The sequence below is a fragment of the Peromyscus californicus genome, unplaced genomic scaffold, assembly GCF_007827085.1.
Source record: "Peromyscus californicus insignis strain IS unplaced genomic scaffold, ASM782708v3 Scaffold_1__1_contigs__length_55948999, whole genome shotgun sequence".
Taxonomy (NCBI): domain Eukaryota; kingdom Metazoa; phylum Chordata; class Mammalia; order Rodentia; family Cricetidae; genus Peromyscus; species Peromyscus californicus.
In genome coordinates this window covers 20,974,476-20,993,936 of record NW_026294492.1, presented here as the reverse complement: position 1 = coordinate 20,993,936, position 19,461 = coordinate 20,974,476, and the positions used below count along the sequence as shown (strand labels likewise).

The following is a 19,461-nucleotide window of genomic DNA, read 5'->3' as shown; positions in this document are numbered from 1 at the left end:
CCTCCACATCCCTTATAAAGTAATCAAACCACAGAGACAGAGACAGAGTGGAGTCCCCATGGGCTGGGGACGAAGGAGAATGAATTGATGTTCACAGGATACAGTTGCACCAGGAATAACGAAAAGATCTGGGCCGGGCAGTGGTGAGTAAGTAAGTAACCTTAATATCACTAAATTACAGTATGTTTTATGTTATATATATTTTACAACAATAAAAAGTTAAAACAAAGCTGGGCATGGTGGCGCACACCTCTGATCCCAGCACTTGGGAGGCAGAGGTAGGCAGATCTCTGTGAGTTCAAAGCCTGGAACAGAGTTCCAGGACAGCCAGGGCTATACAGAGAAACTCTGTCTTGAAAATAACAAAATAAGTAAGCAAAACAAACCAACAAAAAAGTCAATCAATAAAATAGTAAGAAGATGAGGCTAGAAAGATGGCTTAGTGGTTAAGAGCACTGGCTGCTCTTCCAAAGGACCTGGTTCAATTCCCAGCCCTCACATGAAGGCTCATAACTGTCTGTAACTCAAGTTCCAGCAGATCCTCACACATGCAGGCCCAGTACCAACACACATAAAAATTAAATGAATAAATAAAAATCACTTAAAAAAAATAAGAAGAACTGGACGGTGGTGGTGCACGCCTATAATCTCAGCTCTCAGAGGCAGAGGCAGATGGATCTCTGTGAGTTTGAGGCCAGCCTGGTCTACAGAGCAAGTTCTAGGACAGCCATGGTGGGTACACAGAGAAACCCTGTCTTGAGAAACTAAAAAAACAGAAAAAAAAAAAAAAAAAAGGATGTGTGTGTGTGTGTGTGTGTGTGTGTATACATATACATACCAAGGAACATGGAACTGGCCTGAAACCCACACATGGACCAGGGTGGCCTTGAATTGCAACCCTCCTCCTGTGTCTGCCTTGCAAATTACAGACATGTGCAAGCATGCTCCCAGGAATCAGGTTTTCAGTTGTTATTTCTCTTCTTCTCTTTCTTTCTTTCTTTCTTTTTTTTTGTCTTCGATACAGGGTTTTCCATGTAACTCTGGCTGTCCTGGAACTTACTTTGTAGACTAACTTGGCATTGAATTCACAGAGATCTGCCTGCCTCTGCTCCCGAGTGTTGGGACTAAAGTTGGCTGCCACCACTGCCTGACTTAGCTTTTTAACCAAGATTTAGTTTTTATAATGTATATTCACCTATGTACCGAAAATGTCTAAGACAATATAAACAAATGTCTTAGGTTGTTGAGAGAGGGGATTTTTCTTTCCACTTCAGAACATTCTGTACAATGTACACATTATCCATGTAGAGAGATTAGGCTTTGCGTTACATTTCCCTTCTTTGATTTTCAAAAGAAAGATTTTCATATACTACCTGCTTCCTGCCGCAGCAATCCCAATGTATCAAGGATCCGACAAGCTTCCAGTGAGCACTGTATCATCGCTTCTTTTTTCTTCCCTGAGTGAATGGCCTCAGCCACCAGCTGCTTCCCAGTTGAGTCATCTACAGGTAATCTGCAGGGGTTCACAGGGAGTGACAGCTCAGTGGTAAGCCCTGACTCCCATGAGGACAACTGTCACGATGCCATTTCCTCAGATGGCCTTTCAGTCCCTCAGTGAATTTCATGCTGTCTTGCCAGGACTGGACTTCAAACCATTTCCTTCCACGATTTATTCATTTCACCCAGCTCCCAGTAATACTAAACTAGAAAGGCACAAACTTGGTAAGAGCCTAAAATGCAGAGTCAAGTTCCTCTTGGGGATAGTCTCTGAAACCACATGTTAACTTGAAGGTGGCCACTTCTAGTTGTAGACACTAACAAGAAAAGAACCCAGGAGCTCAATATTTAGTAAGTAGAAGAAAGAGGATTCTCACAAAACAAGACCCTGTCTCAAAAAAAATAGTAAACAAAAAAGAACATACCTTACCCTGCAGAGCCAAGTGCTATGTCCCTGCTCATCAAATTCATATTCTAATTCTTCTCCTGCAGAAAGAAGAACAATGTTAGTAAGAGCTAAAATGACTAGCCGATAAAATAAGAGAACAAAGGTTAAAGACACCAAGATTTAATATCACAATGAACACTGAATTTCAATACATGTCATTTATTCCTAGGGATCATCCCCTGGAAGTAAGACTAGAATAAGTGAGACATGAAAGAAAAGAATTTCAAATCAGAACAGTCAACTCAGCAGGGCCTAGTGGCATGGTTGGTGGGTTGTTTGTTTGTTTGTTTATTTGCAATCAACTCAGTAGGGCCTGGTGGCATGGTTGGTTGACTGGTTATTTGTCTGTCTGTCTGTCTGTCTATCTCTATCTATCTATCTATCTATCTATCTATCTATCTATCTATCTATCTATCTATCTGTTCGTTTGTTTGGTTGAGTGGTTTTCTCTGTGTAACAGCCCTAGCTATCCTGGAACTCACTTTGTAGACCAGGCTGGCTTCGAACTCACAGAGATCTGCCCGCCTCTGCCTCCAGCAAGTGGTGGCACAGACTTTTCATCCAGCTACACAGGAGGCTGTGGCAGGAAGATCAAGTTCAAGGCCTGTCTGAGCTACAGAGTGAATTCAAGGCCAGCCAATGAAACTTAGTGAACCCTGTCTCAAAAATAAAAAACCCACACAACTGAAAAAAGAGGGCTGCAGTCAAGTGTGGCAGCTCATGCTTATGATCCCTGCACTCTGGAAGGAGACGTAGGAAGATCACTGCAAGTTCAAGGCTAACCTGAGTTACATTCAAAGTTTGAGGTTAACCTGGGAAATGAAGTGAGATCCTATCCTTTATTTAAAACAAAAACAACAACAACAACAACAACAACAACAAAAACCCCGAGGGATACACCTCAGTGGCATCGTGCTTGCTTGACGTACATATAGGTCCTATGTTCAACCCTAGGACCACAAAACACAATCCTGGTTGTATAGGCTTGTAATACTAGATATTCAGAAACTGAGGCAAGAAGATCATAGCTACAAGGCCTGCCTGGTCTACAGAGCAGGTGGAGGTGGGGTTCAGATTGTGGCTTAGTGATAAAATGCTTGCCTAGCATGAACAAGGCTCTGGATTTGATCCCAGAATAATCAGAACAAAACAACCAAACTAATCGTCTCTCCATACATACTTTTATTTATGCAATTGTGTGTGTGTGTGTGTGTGTGTGTGTGTGTGTGTGTGTGTGTGTGTATGCACGCGCATGTGGGGGGGGGGTTTGTCTTCCTCTGTCGTCCACCTTAGGCTCTCTCACTGAACCAGGAGCCCATCAATCCAGCCAGGCTGGCTGACCACCTGTCTCTCTGAGTCCTCAGCACTGGGCTCACAGACACATATGACCAGGTCCAGCTTTTTAATGTGGTACTAGGAACCCAAAGGCAGGTCCTCCACTTGTGCAGCAGACACCTTATTGAATGAGCCTGCTCCCCAGCCCTAATTTTCATACTTTCATAGGTTACAGGTGGTGTTTAGAAACATAAATACACATTTTGTTGCTGCTGGAGACAGAGTGTCATGTAGTCTAGGCTGGCCTTGAACCTATGTAGACAACCATGACCTTGAACTCCTGATCTTCTTGCCGCCACTTCCTAAAGTGATAGGACAGCAAGCATCAACCACCATGCCTGATTAGAAGCTTAAATATTATGTGTTGAGAGCAATTAGTTCATATATATTTCCAGATACATATGTGTGCATATCTACACACACACACACACACACACACACACACACACACACACACACGACTTGATTTTTTCCTTATTGGTAACCAACCAATTGCAGATTGAAAAAAACTGTCTAGGGCCTGGAGAGATGTCTCAGCAGTTAAGAGCACTGACTGCTCTTCCAGAGGACCTGGGTTCAATGCCCAGCACCCGAATGATAGTTCACATCTGTCTGTAACTCCAATTGTAGGGGATCAGACACCCTTGCACAGGCATACATGCAGCCAAAACACCAATGCACATAAAAGTTTTAAGAAAAGAAAAGAAGCCAGCAATGGTGGCGCACACCTTTAATCCCAGCACTTGGGAGACAGAGGCAAGTGGATCTCTGTGAGTTCGAGGCCAGCCTGGTCTATAAAGCTACACAGAGAAACGCTGTCTCGAAGAAAAAAAAAAAAAACAAAGAAAGAAAGAAAAAAAAAAACCTAAATAATCTAGAGTATATTTAAAGTATATGGGAGGCTATATGTAGTTTATATACAAACACTATGCTACTTGATATAAGAACTTAAGCATCTTCAGATCTTGGTATTTCAGGGAACCAATCCCCAAAAAGCAATGTGAATAACTATGAATGTATAAATATGTCCATAAAACACGAATACACATGTAAATATGCATCAGTGTTCTCTCAAAGTATATCTACTGAAACAACTCTCCCTGAGAACTTTTCTTATCATATGAAGTTAAAGTCTGCACTAAGAACTGAAAAGACCAGGGGCTGAGGGGATGGCTCAGTTGGAAAAGCACTTCCCTAGAGAGCACAGGCCCTGAGTTCAATGCCCCAGAAGCCAGGTGAAAAAGCACATGCTTGCAGTCCCAGCCCTGGAGAGGCAGAGGCAAGAGGATCCCTGGGGTCAGAGGCCAGGGAGTCTAGTGTGATTAGCAAGCTCGAGGACAGAGAATCCTGTTTCCAAGGAGGTAGATGGTGCTTCTGAGGAGGACACCTCAGGTTTTCCAGAACACATACACATGAAAAAGTACTGATTATAAAAGTCTATGTAGATTAGAAACAGTAAATTCTAAGGCTTTGCTTCATTTCCCTACCACTAAGGCCAAGGTCTTTTGAGAAGAATGTGTTAGAAGTATTTCTTTAAGAAGAAAAGAAAAATAAACAAGAGGTTTACTATCTTTGAAATAAACCTGGGGCTGGCAGTACAGCTCAGTGGTAGAGAGAGCAGTTTCCTAGCACATATCCAGGGTTTGAGCCTCAGCATCCCACAAAAAGTAAAAATAGACAGAGCCAAAGAAACTGGTCACAGGGCAAGAACCAAACAAGGAAGACAACAGACAAAATAAACTGTTTACAAGTGTGAGGCTAAAAGCTTCAGGAAGCAGCACTGCCATGAACAGCACTTTACTGTCAGGGCCAGAAGCGCATTTACTTACATACCTTCTCTGTCAAAGAAGCCTTGGAGAGCCTTCTTTGGATCCTTTATATAAAAGGCCTCCCGGTCCTGCTGAAACTCCAAGGCAATGGGGTTCTCTTCAGCCTCATCCTCTACAGCATCCTCGCCTGCAGGGCACAAGAAAGAACAAATATGAGAAAAGGAGACGTGAATGACAGCCTTGATCCTTCCAGACTGAGTAACGATATAATTAGAAGAGCTGGCACAGTGACACACACCTGTAATCAGTATTCAGGAGGCTGAGGCAGGAGGATCATAAGTTCCAGGATCGCCTGACTGTATAGAGATAATGCTTCAAGAAACACACACACACTTGTTTATCTATATTTGAAAGTGATTAAAGAAAGATATTTGAGGGCATGGGATGGAACAACCACAGATCATGAACATCTTTTAGTTTTCCAAATTATGTAACAGATAAGACTTGTTTCCACAGCATTTTTTTTTCTTTTCATCACTTTAAAGATAACATTTACCTACTACACTTTGAAAAAGCACTGAGCTCTTTAGCCAATAAGTCTCTTTCTCTCCTATTCAGGTCTTACTCACTGATTCCAATATAATTTCTTAATTCCCCTGTCTGCCAAACAGACAGAACCAAACGTGATGCCAATGTGCAGCTTTATTATGGCTACTTTTCCTTTCCTTCAACTTCCAGCTTGAAAATGTGGTTTAAAAATGTGTAAATTGGGACAGCAGGTAAAGGTTCCCACGGCCAGGCCTAACAACCTGCTTTTGACCCTTGGGACCCACAAAGTAGAAAAAGAACCAGCTCCTGCAAGTTGTCCTCTGACCTCCACATGCCCGCCATGCCCTCCAACACAAACGCACAAAAATTAAATAAATGAATTTATAGTTCCCGAAAGATCTAAATTAGTATCGTCCAACAGAAATATGAATGTTATACGGGTAATTTTGAATTTGCTGTTAGCTACTTTTTTTTTTTTTTTTTTTTTTTTTTTAAGATTTATTTATTTATTATGTATACAGAAGAGGGCGCCAGATCCATGGCTCAGAGGTTAAGAGCACTGACTGCTCTTCCAGAGGTCCTGAGTTCAATTCCCAGCAACCACATGGTGGCTCACAACCATCTATAATGAGATCTAGCTACTTTTAAAAGGTCATTCCACCATAATAATCAATACAAGAATATGATAACAAATATTTTAATTCTTTTTTCACTGTCTTTGAAATCCTGTGTATTGTCTGCACCTAGAAGACATGCTAGTTTGGATGAGCCAATCAGACACATAGATAACAACTACCATACTGAATAGCACAGGTCTAAGTTCCCAGTGACTGCTTCCTTTTCTGACACTAACCTGAGCATGCTAATGGTTTCTGGCTTATTCTTGACACTTTGCATAGTAATTCTGTATTTATTCTGTCTTCATATATAGACAGGTCACACACAAAAAGTGCCACAGTGCACATGGAGGTCAAAGGACAACTTGTGGGAATCCATTCTCTCTTTCCACCATGTGGGTCCCAGGGATCAAACTCAGGTCATCACAATTGGCAGCAGACACCTTTACCTGCTGGGCAATCTCATCAGGCCACAACTGCTTTCTTTTTTGGTTTTTGAGACAGGGTCTCTATAATGTAGCTCTGGCTGTCCTGAAACTGGATATGTAGATCAGGCTGGCCTTGAACTCGCAGAGATCCACCCTGCCTCTGCCTCCCGAGTGCTGGGATTAAAGGTGTGGGTCACAATGCTCTGTTAGCCTCTGACTTCTATCTTTTTTATAGACCCGAGTATCCATCCTCCAAAATGTCTGGTGTTTGTGGATATATTTGATAGTCTCTTGAATTTTTTGTACTTTGTGAAAATAGCATGAAAGGTGAAATATCAAACGCTGATTTCTTAGCCAAAGGAATGAATTAAGTTTTCCATGCCCTCCAGTGATAATTATTTAGCTCTGTGTGTGTGTGTTTAAATGATGAAAGCAATAAGTCAATTATATGGTGAGGAAGAGTATGTATAGTGCTCACAATTCAATTCCTTTATATCACTAAAGTTAATGAACCTGGGTTACTTTATTTGCAAATTACGCTTGCCCTACATCTATATCAAAGAGCCATGAAGAGCTATCTGATCAAAAGCATTTAAAGGCGCCATTAGCAAGGGACTCAGAACTTGTTTGCAATTTCTTACCCATTCCCCACGTGCAACCCATATCATCATCTTGAACATTTCTCTTCCCTTCGGTGGTATCTGTTTCCTCTTCTCCATCAGAGTCTTCCCCTAACATCTTCTTCTCCAGCAGTATCTGTTGCTGTTTGCGCAGTTCCTTCAACTGTGTTACTGTCAACTCAGATTCTGCCTCTCGGTCTTCCTCTGGTCCCTGATGAATCACGGGGCGGGGGGGAGAATATATACATATATGGATTCAGGGATGGAGAAATTATTTTCCGAGATACAGCAATGTACACCGACCTGTGGGTCCAGACTGACCCCTATGCTCTTGTCACTGGTGACTGGAGAATCTTTTTTTTTTCTTTCTCTCAACTAAACCTTAAAGAAACTCAGAATCCCAGCCTAGTGAAGTCCCAAGATTCTTCCTTTAGATTTTTCTACTTACCTGAAGGATAAAGAGCCGGGTGCTGCCTCCAAAGCGGAAAACGTGCCCAACGTGGACTCTACAGTAAGTGCGGGGCGGGATGCGAGTTTTGTTGAGGAAAGTGCCATGGGTACTTCCCAGATCATAGAGATAGAAGCCCCGCCCAGGACTGTCAGCTTCTCCGTCGGGATCAGACCCCCGGTGCTGTAGCACCGCATGGTACCGAGACACGGAGGGATGCTCCAGGCATACGTCACAGCTAGCAAGCCTCCCGAAGAGGCAGCAGCTCGTCCCTTTCAAGGTGCGGGTGCCAAGGATGGTGCCGCCCTTCAGGGTCTCGAGGCTGTAGGGGGCCGTGGCTGGGCTGCCCCACGATGGCTCTTGGTAGGGCGGAGCCCGGGCCGGACCGCCGGAAGCAGCAGCAGCTACCCGCGGGGATCGGAGCTGCTCCGCGGGTGGACTCCCAGTCTCCCCGCCGTCCGGCTGAGTCGATGATGGGACCTCGGGCTCCCTACAGCCGGGGTCCAGCAGCACCGCGGGACATTCCTTCTCCACATCCTCAGGGGCTGGGGGACTGGAGGCTGGCGCCTTGCTCCGCACAGCCGGAGACACCGGCAAAACCGGCTTCTTAAACTCGCTGCTGACTTCCTGAGGTGCAGGCGGTTCCGACTGAGAGGTAGGATCAGCCATCCTCAGCCGGGTGCAACCTCCAAATGTGTCCCTCAGAAACCCCGGCCGCTCGCTCTCCACGTTCCCAGCTTCCTGCCGCTTTTCTGGACGGCAATATTGGAGTTCCTCTTTCAAGACTCACCGAGTTGTAAAGATGTGAATAGCCCTAGGGAGTAACAATACCGGGGGACGTGGGGGGAGCTATCGTGGTATGTGCAGAACGCGGACATTTTTAGGCGTTGCAACCGGCTGGTAATAACTTCCTGTGGCAGAGGGCGATTGAAAAGAAGCGCTTCCGGCGGCCTAGAGCCATTAATCAATAAACTGGCCTCTTAGGCTTGACCTAGTCGTCGCCTCGGACCTGTCGGAGTCAGACAGCCGCGTAGACCGCTCCTGGAACACGGCGGTGAGTATTTGAGCCTTATTGTCTGCCTCAGGTCCAGAGTTCCCCATTTTACTGCTGTCCTGGAAACCAGACTTCCCAGGAGCCTGTGGTTGGCGCCTAAGCTGGTCGTGATCACGGAACCCCTGCCCTGCACCTCCCGGGCGTAGGCTTGATACCCCCTTTTTACTCCTTTTGTGAAGTTAGGGAAGAGGGCAATTCCTTGTTAGTTCGTCCGTTCCTTGTTATTCCCAGAACGAATTATTGAGGCAGCATGTTCAGTGGCTTTACGAACCTGGGCGTCGAAACCTATTTTCTCGTTCATCCTTTGTATTTATGACATTGGCATGACACCGGGCCACAGCTTCCCCATCTGAAAAATTAGAAATAGTAGTGCTCCCTTTTTCACAGGAGTGTTGGAAAATTGAACTAATCAATAGTTCATATTGTAACTCTTTTTAACAGATGCCTAGACACTATACCAAGATGGTAGCCATAACAGGTGGGCGAATGCAGCGGATTAAGTCAATTAAAGTTAAATCCAGGGATAAATGCAAATCGATGTGAGACTACAAAGAAAGAATGTATATTGGGGAAATGTTAGGGGACAATGATTTTAGTTATATTAAAGAACAAATTCAAGTCTGATAAAGATGTAGCGGGTGGAAGAGGATTCCTAACAGAGGACACCACTCAAAGAGTCAATTATGAAAATGTCTGGCGTTCTCAAGAAGCTGAGTAGTGGGGCTGGAGAGATGGTTCAGTGGTTAACAGTGCTTGCTGCTCTTCCAGAGGACCTGAGTTGTGTTCCCAGTACCCACATCAGGGCAGCCTGTAACTGCAGCTCCACAGGGATCTCATGCCCTCTTCAGGCCTCCTTGGGCACCTGCATACATGTGGGACACACACATATGTACAAAACAATAAAAGTAAAATCTAAGCACCAGGCAGTTGTGGCGCACACCTTTAATCCCAGCAGGTGGGATCTCTGTGAGTTCGAGGCCAGCCTGGTCTACAGAGAGAGTTCCAGGACAGCTAGGGCTACACAGAGAAACTCTGTCTTGAAAACCAACAATTACAACAAAACAATCAAAAAGGCTTGAAAAATCAAAACAGTAAAGAATAAAAATAAAATAAAATCTTAGCAAAGAAAATAAACCCGAGGGACCAGCCTGACAACCTGAGTTCAATCCCTGGAACCCACATGGTGGAAGGAGAGACCTGACTCTCACCATCTGTCCTCTGACTTCTACATACACACCCCCAAACACACACACACACACACACACAAAATAAGTAAATGTTAAAAAAAAATTTACAAAGAAAAAAGAAGCTTAATAGTATGATATTGTTAGAACTAAGGTCATTTAATCCAGGAATCCCCTGTTTGCCTGCAGGGCACTGGGTCCACACCTTTACAGTAGCAGTTACTGCATGCTACTATACTGAAATACTTTGTTTCTGTGTCTCTCACCTCAGGACAAAGAGCTTGCACCTTCACACAATGTCTGGTATTCAATCAATGTGTATCGAACCTGAAGAGACATATAGGCAATGAATCTGGAGAAGCAAATTGAAGATAGATTGTAAGTTTCATTGAATGGTAAGCCACAGGATTCCGACTTTTTTTTTCCAAGTGATGCATTCAACGGGAGTTTCTCTGAGACAAAGAGGCAAAAAAAAAAAAAAAAAAAAAAAAAAAAAAAAAAACAGGCTGGAGGTGTGGTTCAGGGATAAAACACTTGCCTAGCCTGTGTTCGGTACCATGAAAAGAAAAAGAGAGAGCAAGCCCAGCCACAGTGTAAAGTGTTCTGGGAAAGACTAGAGGGAGGGATACCAGTTAGACGGCGGCTGAAATCTCCCCGCTTCAGTCTGGGGAGACAACTCAGTCTATAATGTTCTTGCCATTGCAAGCATGAGGACCTCAGTTTGAGCCCCCAAACCCATATAAAAAACCCAGGTGTGGCTGCATGTGTTTATGAACTTAGTTCTGGGGCGGCAGAAGCGGGCAGATCCCTGGAGGTCTGGAATGAGCAGCCAGCCCTAGGTTCCAGTGAGAGGTCCTGTCTCAAAAAGCAAGATAGAGGACACCTGAGGAAGGACACCCAAGGTTGATCTCTGGCCTCCATGTGCATACATACACAAAGAACCTCTAGTCAGGCAGGAGGAAGTATAGGCGGGACAAGGAGGAGAATAAAGCTGGGAAGTGGAAGGCTGAGTCAGAGAGTCACTGCCAGCCGCCGCCATGACAAGCAGCATGTGAAGATGCCGGTAAGCCACGAGCCATGTGGCAAGGTATAGATTTATAGAAATGGATTAATTTAAGATATAAGAACAGTTAGCAAGAAGCCTGCCACGGCCATACAGTTTGTAAGCAATATAAGTCTCTGTGTTTACTTGGTTGGGTCTGAGCGGCTGTGGGACTGGCGGGTGAGAGAGATTTGTCCTGACTGTGGGCCAGGCAGGAAAACTCTAGCTACATTCTTTCATCTATATGTCCAAATTTGAAAGCATAAGGCTAGATTAAACGTTCATGAATGTTTCCACCAGGATAAATTAAAATATGCTCAGGTACGGCATAAGATAAGAAGCACCTGCTAGTATTTTTTGTTTATTTTCCAAGACAGTGTTTCTCTGTAGCTCTGGCTGTCCTGGATCTCACTCTGTAGACATTGCACTCAGAGTTCTGCCTACCTCTGCCTCCCAAGTGCTGGGGTTGAAGAAGTGTCTGGGATTAAAGAAGTGTGCTACCACATCTGTCAGCATTTTTAGTGCTACTCTCTTTTTTCTATTAATCAAGCACAGTTGTGTCAAAATACTCTGGAAATACTCTAGGCCTCCCATTGAAATTTCATGCTTTATAGCCAGGCGGCGGTGGCGCACACCTTTAATCCCAGCACTCAGGAGGCAGAGCCAGGCGGATCTCTGTGAGTTCGAGGCCAGCCTGGTCTACAGAGCGATTTCCAGGACAGGCACCAAAACTACACAGAGAAACCCTGTCTTGAAAAACTGAAGAAAAAAAAAATGTTATGCTTTGTAAAGTGTTTAGATTTAGGCATGATGGGAATTCTGGTAATGAATTAGTGAAAGGAAACAGGCAGTGTATATGTTAGAGTCCCAGGCACCATTACTGCTGTTCATCTACTAATGACTTTGATTGTTCTTTTGTCCTTCAGTCTAAGAGGAATTGTCATCGTGTGATTGGCATCTGACAATTATTTTTCTCTTAATTTCTTCAAGGAGAACATCCTTTGTTCTAGAGTTTTGCTGACACCTTTCTCAAAGTGATCTCAACTTGCTTTTTATGTAAGAACTGCCTGGACTTCATATTTTTTGCTGCAGAAGCCTATGATCTGCAATTGCCAGAGACTTAAACGTATTACCTGTAGGGTCTCATCCACATTAACCCTGAGAGCTCTTCTCTGCCTGCTCTAAAATGTTGAGATACTGGGGAGAGATACCAATCCCGTCAGGACAGACCAACAGAAGTTCCTTTGATCTGCTCCCGCGGGAGTTCCGCCTGGTGGAAGTCCATGACCCACCCCTGCACCAGCCCTCAGCCAACAAGCCCAAACCCCCCACCATGCTGGACATCCCCTCAGAGCCGTGCAGCCTCACCATCCATACCATTCAGTTGATCCAGCACAACAGACGTCTTCGCAGCCTGATTGCCACAGCTCAGACCCAGAATCAGCAGCAGACGGAAGGTGTAAAGGTCGAAGAGAGTGACCCTCTTCCCTCCTGCCCTGGGTCACCTCCTCTCCCTGATGACCTCCAGCCTTTGGATTGTAAAAATCCCAATGCACCATTCCAGATCCGGCACAGTGACCCAGAGAGTGACTTTTACCGGTAAGACAAAGCATTGCTTTTTCTTTTTTTTTTTTCCCCCCTTTGGTTTTTCAAGACAGGGTATCTCTATGTAGTTTTGGTGCCTGTCCTGAATCTCATTCTGTAGACCAGGCTGGCCTCCAACTCACAGAGATCCATCTGGCTCTGCCTCCCGAGTGCTGGGATTAAAGGCGTGCGCCACCACTGCCCGGCTATGTTATCTTTTTCTTAAGTGACCTCCCCAGTGATCCTGTTAAGCTTATAGGAGCATTTCCACTTCTGCACGAGGAAACTGAGGATGAGAGTGTTGACTTGGCTGACATCGCTCACATTTTTTAATTTTCTAATACAGTAGGCATTTATTGAGTGCCTACTCATACCATTCATTTTACTAGAAGTGAAGTAATACAATGATACATAAAAGGTAAAAAGAAGGCTGAGGCTATCACTCAGTGGTAGAGCAGTGGCCTAGCAATACGGAAAAAGAAGAAGAAAAAAAGGCCTGTAACAGTCAGCACCATATCCACATTTTTTGAGGGTAATATAGTTTCATTCAACAAAATATTGTTGTTCATCATATTAAATTCATGCTATTACTACAATTTTGTAGGGTTGTTTTTTTGTTTGTTTGTTTGGTTTGGTTTTTTTGGTCAGGTTTCTATTTTAATTGTTTGTTTGGTTTTTTTTTGGTTTTTCGAGACAGGGTTTCTCTGTGTAGCTTTGCGCCTTTCCTGGAACTCACTTGGTAGCCCAGGCTGGCCTCGAACTCACAGAGATCCGCCTGGCTCTGCCTCCCGAGTGCTGTGATTAAAGGCGTGCGCCACCACCACCCGGCTCTATTTTAATTGTTAACAAGAATGGTGATCATGCCTATGGGCGGGGGCGATGGCTTAGTAAAGTGGTTGATGAGACCCTGTGTTCTGTCTCCAGAACCCATGTCAAAAAGCCAGGCATGGTGGCTCACATTTATAATTTCAGCACTGGGAAGACAGAGACAACATCCCTGAGGCTCTCGAGCCAGTCAGCGAACCTCCTTGGTGAGCTCCAGGCCAAGGAGAGACCCTGCCTTCAAATACAAGGCAGTACCTGGGGAGATTGCAGGATGAAGGGACTGTTTCCCTGGGAAGGTAGAATTGTAAAACTCTGAGTGCGACAGGCTGGTCACCCCTGGGCAAGAGCACAGATAACACTAGTATGCCTCCTCTTTCAGCGGAAGAGGAGAACCTGTGACTGAGCTCAGCTGGCCCTCCTGCCGGCAGCTCCTCTACCAAGCAGTGGCCACAATCCTGGCCCACGCAGGCTTTGAGTGTGCTAATGAAAGCGTCCTGGAGACCCTAACCGACGTAGCGCATGAGTACTGCCTGAAGTTCACCAAGTTGCTGCGCTTTGCCGTAGACCGGGAGGCCCTGCTGGGACAGTCCCCTTTCCCTGATGTAATGGAGCAGGTGTTCCATGAAGTAGGGATTGGCAGCGTGCTCTCCCTCCAGAAGTTCTGGCAGCATCGCATCAAGGACTATCACACTTACATGCTACAGGTGAGGTGACCTGGGAGACGTGGGCAATGGTGCCATCGTCTGGGAGTGTTCAGCAGAGTCTACAGCACATGTTCTGGAGCACAGTGCATGGGGACTTGCAGACGAGTGGCTTTAACCCACTTTTCTCGTGGCCTTTTGTTTCTGTGTCCTCACACTGGCCCAGTGAGATGTCAGGGCTCTTTCAGTCAGTGGACAGCTCATTCACTGTTTCTCCCTCTGGAAGAAACACACAGGTATCTGGAGTCTCAGACACTGTGCTTAGCATTCTTTTTAGTCAACAAGCATTTATTGTGACATATTGTGAACCAGGCATTGTGGGAGATCTTAGTTTACAAGGTGAGTAAACTCTTTTGAGCTTGCAGTAGTCACAAGAAGCAAAACCAGGCAAGCCTGTAATAACCACAACCATTTCAGAGAACACTAAGTGTGTCGAAAACGAAACGAAACCAAAGGAGGTCCTGGAAGGGGGCCTGAAGGGCTAGGGTTAGAGCACAAGCATCTCTCCAGTTCCTGAGGCTTAGGCAGTTTGTCCACTTAAGAGTGACCGGGAACCCTCAGCTTCTAACGGAGACGGCTTAGGATCCAGATTGCTTGCTTCACTCGTGTTGGCCTGTAGGGTCTACAGGCCAGATGTCTGTCTGGGGGTTTCTGTCGTGTGAGACAGGATTCCACTTGCAGCTGGCTTTCCTCGCCTCCCTCCGCATATTTGCCTCATGTAACTTTTAATTAATGATCAAGACATTTTCTGACACCTTTTCTTTGTATGCCTCTGTCATCACCTCGGACCCAACCCTTCAGCAACTTCCTCCCGTTGGCAGTGCAAGTCCTTGTTGCTTAGTGGTGCTGCGGATGCATGCATGGCCTTGCACACCCGAAGCACGCTCTCCCGCTGGCCTGCATGCCCAGCCCTGGCAGGAAAAGTTTTACAATTCATCTTTCAGGCTGGCTCAGTTAAGTGTTTGCCTCAAAAGCATGAGGACCTGATTCAGATCCCCGAGCCCATGAAAAGAGCCAGGTGTGGTGGTGCACATCTGAAATTCCAGCAATAGTGAGATGGGAGACGGAGACGGGGATTCCTGGAGCTCGCTTTCTCACAAGCTGAGAAAGGCAGCTGTGATGATCTTTGACCTCCACACACATGCACTTGAGTGCACATGCACACGCATATATGCATAGACATGTGTGCATACTCACACGTGTACATATACATGCACATACACACACACACACACACATCAAAAAGAAAGAAGAAATAAAAGTACAACTCATCTGTTAACCTGTACTCTCCTGGGTTCTCCTTGGGTTACCACAAGTTGACTATCCAATCTAATTCTGAAATAGCCTTGGAAAACTAACTCTTGCCTGCCAACAGATTAGTAAGCAGCTCTCTGAAGAATATGAAAGGATTGTCAATCCCGAGAAGGCCACGGAAGACACTAAACCTGTGAAGATCAAGGAGGAACCTGTGAGTGACATCACGTTTCCTGTCAGTGAGGAGCTGGAAGCTGACCTTGCTTCTGGAGACCAGTCCTTACCCATTGGAGTCCTCGGGACTCAGAGTGAGCGCTTCCCATCCAACCTGGAGGTGGAGGCTTCACCACAGGCTTCAAGTAAGGCACAAAGTGCATTTGGGTTCTAGTTCTGTCCATCTCAGCACTTAGACATTTTAGACTCGTACTCTAAGTGGGGGAGAAGCAGGCATGGGCAAAGGAACGTTGCTGGAACAAACAGAGCTGTGGTGGGCCCTTTTCAATATGCTCTGCTGGAAGTAGCTGTGTTTCCTCCATAGAGACTTCCAACCAACTGCAGACAAAAGGGATGAGATTGTTCTACCCTGTTTGAATACGCTGCTCTCTTGTAGGTTATAGCTGTGATGACATTGGGAACCTGGACCACTGGTTCATTTTAGTTTTGGGCCATTACATTTGTATTTGTTTGGTTATTGAGACGGGGTCTTGCCATACAGTCTAGGTGGGTCTGAAATTCAAGTCCTCCGGCTTTGGCCTCCCTTGTGCTGGGATGACTGGGCTACACCACATGCTGCCTGCTTCACTACCCAAGTCAGTTACGTTGCAGATTAGTTTGGATACTTGTTTACAAACGTAAATGCATAAGAAATTTAAATATCAATCCTCAAATGTGACCCAAAGAAAATTAGGCCAGTGTCAGACATGCTGAAAAGAGGCTTTTGGCCAAGGAAGAAGTAACAGTAACAGCAGAGCTGTATTAGCAGGATACAGAGAGGGAGGGGCATCCAGGACCATGTCCCTTGTCAGGAGAAACAAGCAGGGAACAGATGTCAGCATCATGCAGTGATCAGTTTTCAGAATGCAGGAGAGGTCCAGAGAGAGTCTCCGATAAAAGGCAGGCAAATAAGAAGACAGCCCCATAAAAGGAAGGAGAGAGCTCGGGAGACGGCTCAGTGGGTAGGAGAGCTTACTGTGCAAGCGTGAGGGCCCGGGTTTGAATCCCCAGCACCCGTGTAAAAGGAGTGGGTGGCTATGTGTGCCTCTAATCCTGACACCAGGAAATGGAGTCAGGTGATCCTAAAAGCTTACCGGCCAGCCAGCCTTGTAAAAACAGTGAGTTTCCAGGTCAAGGCAGTAAGAGCAACAGAAGAAGATTCCAGCATCCTTCTCTGGCTTCTGCATGCATGTAGGTATGCACACATACCTGCAGGTTTATTTGTGTCACACACACACACACACACACACACACACACACACACACACACACACACACACACACACACACGGGAAGGACAGCATAAACTATCTGAGCAAGGCCTGGAACTGTATCTACCTTTGAACATAATCTTTCCACCCAGTCTTACTTTCCTGGTGAAGGGAAGTGGAGAGGAAGCTGGTAATTTGGGGGTGACATTTTGAACCGTGGACGTCCTCAGTCCATGTGTGGAACAGCAATGAAGCCAGCGCAGAGGATGCTTGTCAGCCCTGGATGGGAGTCCGTTGTTCTGTTTGGCCCCCATGGGTTCATACTCTTCCCCTTCGTTCTAGGTGCAGAAGTAAATGCTTCTCCTCTTTGGAACCTGGCTCATGTGAAAATGGAGCCTCAGGAAAGTGAAGAAGGCAACGTGTCTGGGCATGGGGTGTTGGGCAGCGACGTCTTTGAGGAACCAATGTCAGGCATGAGTGAAGCTGGAATCCCGCAGAGCCCCGAGGACTCGGACAGCAGCTATGGTTCCCACTCCACGGATAGCCTCATGGGGTCCTCCCCCGTTTTCAACCAGCGCTGCAAGAAGAAGATGAGGAAGATTTAACTGCAGGACCTTCTGGTCCAGACCTGCATCAGCAGCAGAGAACCTCGATGTTCAGATTGTTTCCGTAATAGTGATTGGATTCTTATTCTGAAATACAGTGGGCTTTCCTAATTTCAGAGAAAAGGTTTTAGCCTGGCTACATTTCATGTTGGCACCATTTTTGTGCTTTTTCAGAACAACAGAGCCACTGTTCACACACCGACTGTGATGCTGGCAGTAGTCAGACCAAAGCACGGTCCCCGGCTGTTATCTTCCTGTGGGACACACACGTTCTTAGCTCCTCTCGGCCATCTCTCTGGCACATTTGGGAAGAATCACGACACTTTGATGTTCCCTGCAGAGGTATGAAGCCGAGATGTTCTGCTTAAACGTCAAAGCTTGTGTGCATTCATTCACATCGATATACGCCATTAGAGATGTCAGGTTCATTCATTTATTTTGGGTCAAGTCATGAGAATCCAGTAGTAATACAGAAAATAGCTAAACATAACATCAGTCGTGTTTCAAAACTCTTTTTGCTACTCAAGCCTCTTACAAAATGAGGGCCCTGTGGTGACAGCCTTATGTAAACAGTGCTTTCCCCACAGCTCTTCCTTTTCTGGATTATTCCATCCAGCCTCATCCTTTTTACTTTTAGTATGCTTTCTGTTGACAGAGACTTTCAAGTATTTTCACCACGCACATTTCCAACTGCTCGTTTTCTCCTTTGTGAAGGATGCAAACAGGACCTGCTACAGTTGGTAGATGGGCAGCATTTGGTTTGTTCGAGGTTGTTCTTTATTGTTTATTTTGTTTTGTTGTTGTTTTCTTGAAGAAGACATCTGAGGAGCCAGAGAGATGGCTCAGTGGGTAAAGGCACTTGAAACGGGAGTGTTTGATCCCCAGGACCCACATGGTGCCTGGAGAGAACTAACCCCTCCAAGTTGTCCTTTGGCCTATATACATGCCATTGTGCATTCCTGCACACACACACACACACATAAATAAATTATTTTTGAAAAAAGTCATTTGAGTTATCCCAGTTCTTTTTAAAATTCTCTGACCACGTACATAATAAATGTTTCCCTTCTTCCGACCAGTTGCGCCCCACCCCTTCATTTCTTGTGTGTGTGACCCAGTTTATCAGAGTTGGCTCAAGTGTGGGTGAGAACTCACTGGAAGAAAAGCGACCTAGCAGCAGCTACCTCACTGAGGAGAAGCACACCCCTCCCCTCAACAACCAGTCCTGCTAACAGGCCCTCGGAGGGGTGGGGTCTCAAGGGTGCCCTCTCATCACCGTGAAATGTTGGCAGGCCTATCTTGTGCAGGTAACCAGTGCTAGAGTGAGTCCATGAGTACAATGGCTACATCATCTTCAGAAGGTATCTTTTTGCTGTCCATCTCCCATCCTCTGGTTCTTAAATTCTTCTCACCCCGCTTCTGTGACGGTCCCTGAGCACAGGGGTGTATGTGATACAGATGTGTCCTAATTAGCACCTCACTGCCACTTACTCTCCACACTTTGGCCAGTTACAGGTGTCTGCATTAACTGATGCCCACTGCCATAAGCTCTGATGAAGGCCAAGCATAGCTCTATTTCAAATGGTAAACGAGTTTAGGTCAAAGGATAGGCATGTTCCCTTCCTCAAATGCCAAACCAAGGTTAGAGGTTGAGCCCCCTACCTTGGAATGTGTTTCCGGGTTTATTACGTGCATGTGTGCTAGCGCATGTGGGTGGGGCTGTGTATGAGGTCAGAGACAACTGCGCAGTCAGTTCTCTCCTTCCACCTTCACAGGGGCTCCAGGGACCGAACCCATGGCGTCAGGCTGGCATAGCAATGCCTTTAACCCACTAAACCATCTCGCCATCAAAGTTTCAGGGTTTTTAAAGACAGCCACATCGGGTACCTTAGACTGGCCTCCTGAAGTTATAACTTATTCTAAAATATTTATGAATTTACAAACTAATCCTTAACACTCTTAGAATCTACCCCGTTTTGATCTTCATTTTCATGAATGAAGTGGCCAAGAGGCATTGTATGTACAGTGTTTAGTTCACTTACTTGGGAAACATTCATTAAGCACATCCAAATACTTT

At 45.6% G+C, this 19,461-nt stretch overlaps 2 protein-coding genes across 4 annotated transcripts in view; one reads left to right on the top strand and one right to left on the bottom strand.

The window, feature by feature from the left end:
* Nucleotides 1–8,537, bottom strand: part of Slc4a1ap (solute carrier family 4 member 1 adaptor protein) — a 31,089-nt gene extending 22,552 nt beyond the window's left edge. For both annotated transcript variants that reach the window (XM_052746171.1, XM_052746172.1), the window contains exons 1-5: nucleotides 7,712–8,537; nucleotides 7,285–7,474; nucleotides 5,114–5,236; nucleotides 1,923–1,983; nucleotides 1,374–1,513 (exon numbers count right to left, since the gene is read on the bottom strand). In XM_052746171.1, coding sequence (XP_052602131.1) covers nucleotides 1,374–1,513; nucleotides 1,923–1,983; nucleotides 5,114–5,236; nucleotides 7,285–7,474; nucleotides 7,712–8,380 — 1,183 coding nt within the window. In that variant the 5' untranslated portion in view covers nucleotides 8,381–8,537. The remainder of the gene's footprint in view (nucleotides 1–1,373; nucleotides 1,514–1,922; nucleotides 1,984–5,113; nucleotides 5,237–7,284; nucleotides 7,475–7,711) is intronic.
* A 103-nt stretch (nucleotides 8,538–8,640) lies between these two features.
* Supt7l (SPT7 like, STAGA complex subunit gamma) lies at nucleotides 8,641–18,391 on the top strand. 2 transcript variants are annotated; one of them, XM_052746176.1, is made up of 6 exons: nucleotides 8,641–8,765; nucleotides 10,221–10,327; nucleotides 11,982–12,590; nucleotides 13,780–14,104; nucleotides 15,477–15,714; nucleotides 17,122–18,391. In XM_052746176.1, exons 3-6 carry the CDS (start codon nucleotides 12,178–12,180, stop codon nucleotides 17,382–17,384), a joined length of 1,239 nt encoding a protein of 412 aa, XP_052602136.1. In that variant the 5' UTR covers nucleotides 8,641–8,765; nucleotides 10,221–10,327; nucleotides 11,982–12,177; the 3' UTR covers nucleotides 17,385–18,391. The 2 variants fall into 2 exon arrangements, with proteins under 2 accessions (XP_052602136.1, XP_052602135.1); XM_052746175.1 differs by having other exon boundaries at nucleotides 10,221–10,344.
* Nucleotides 18,392–19,461: the final 1,070 nt, after the last annotated feature.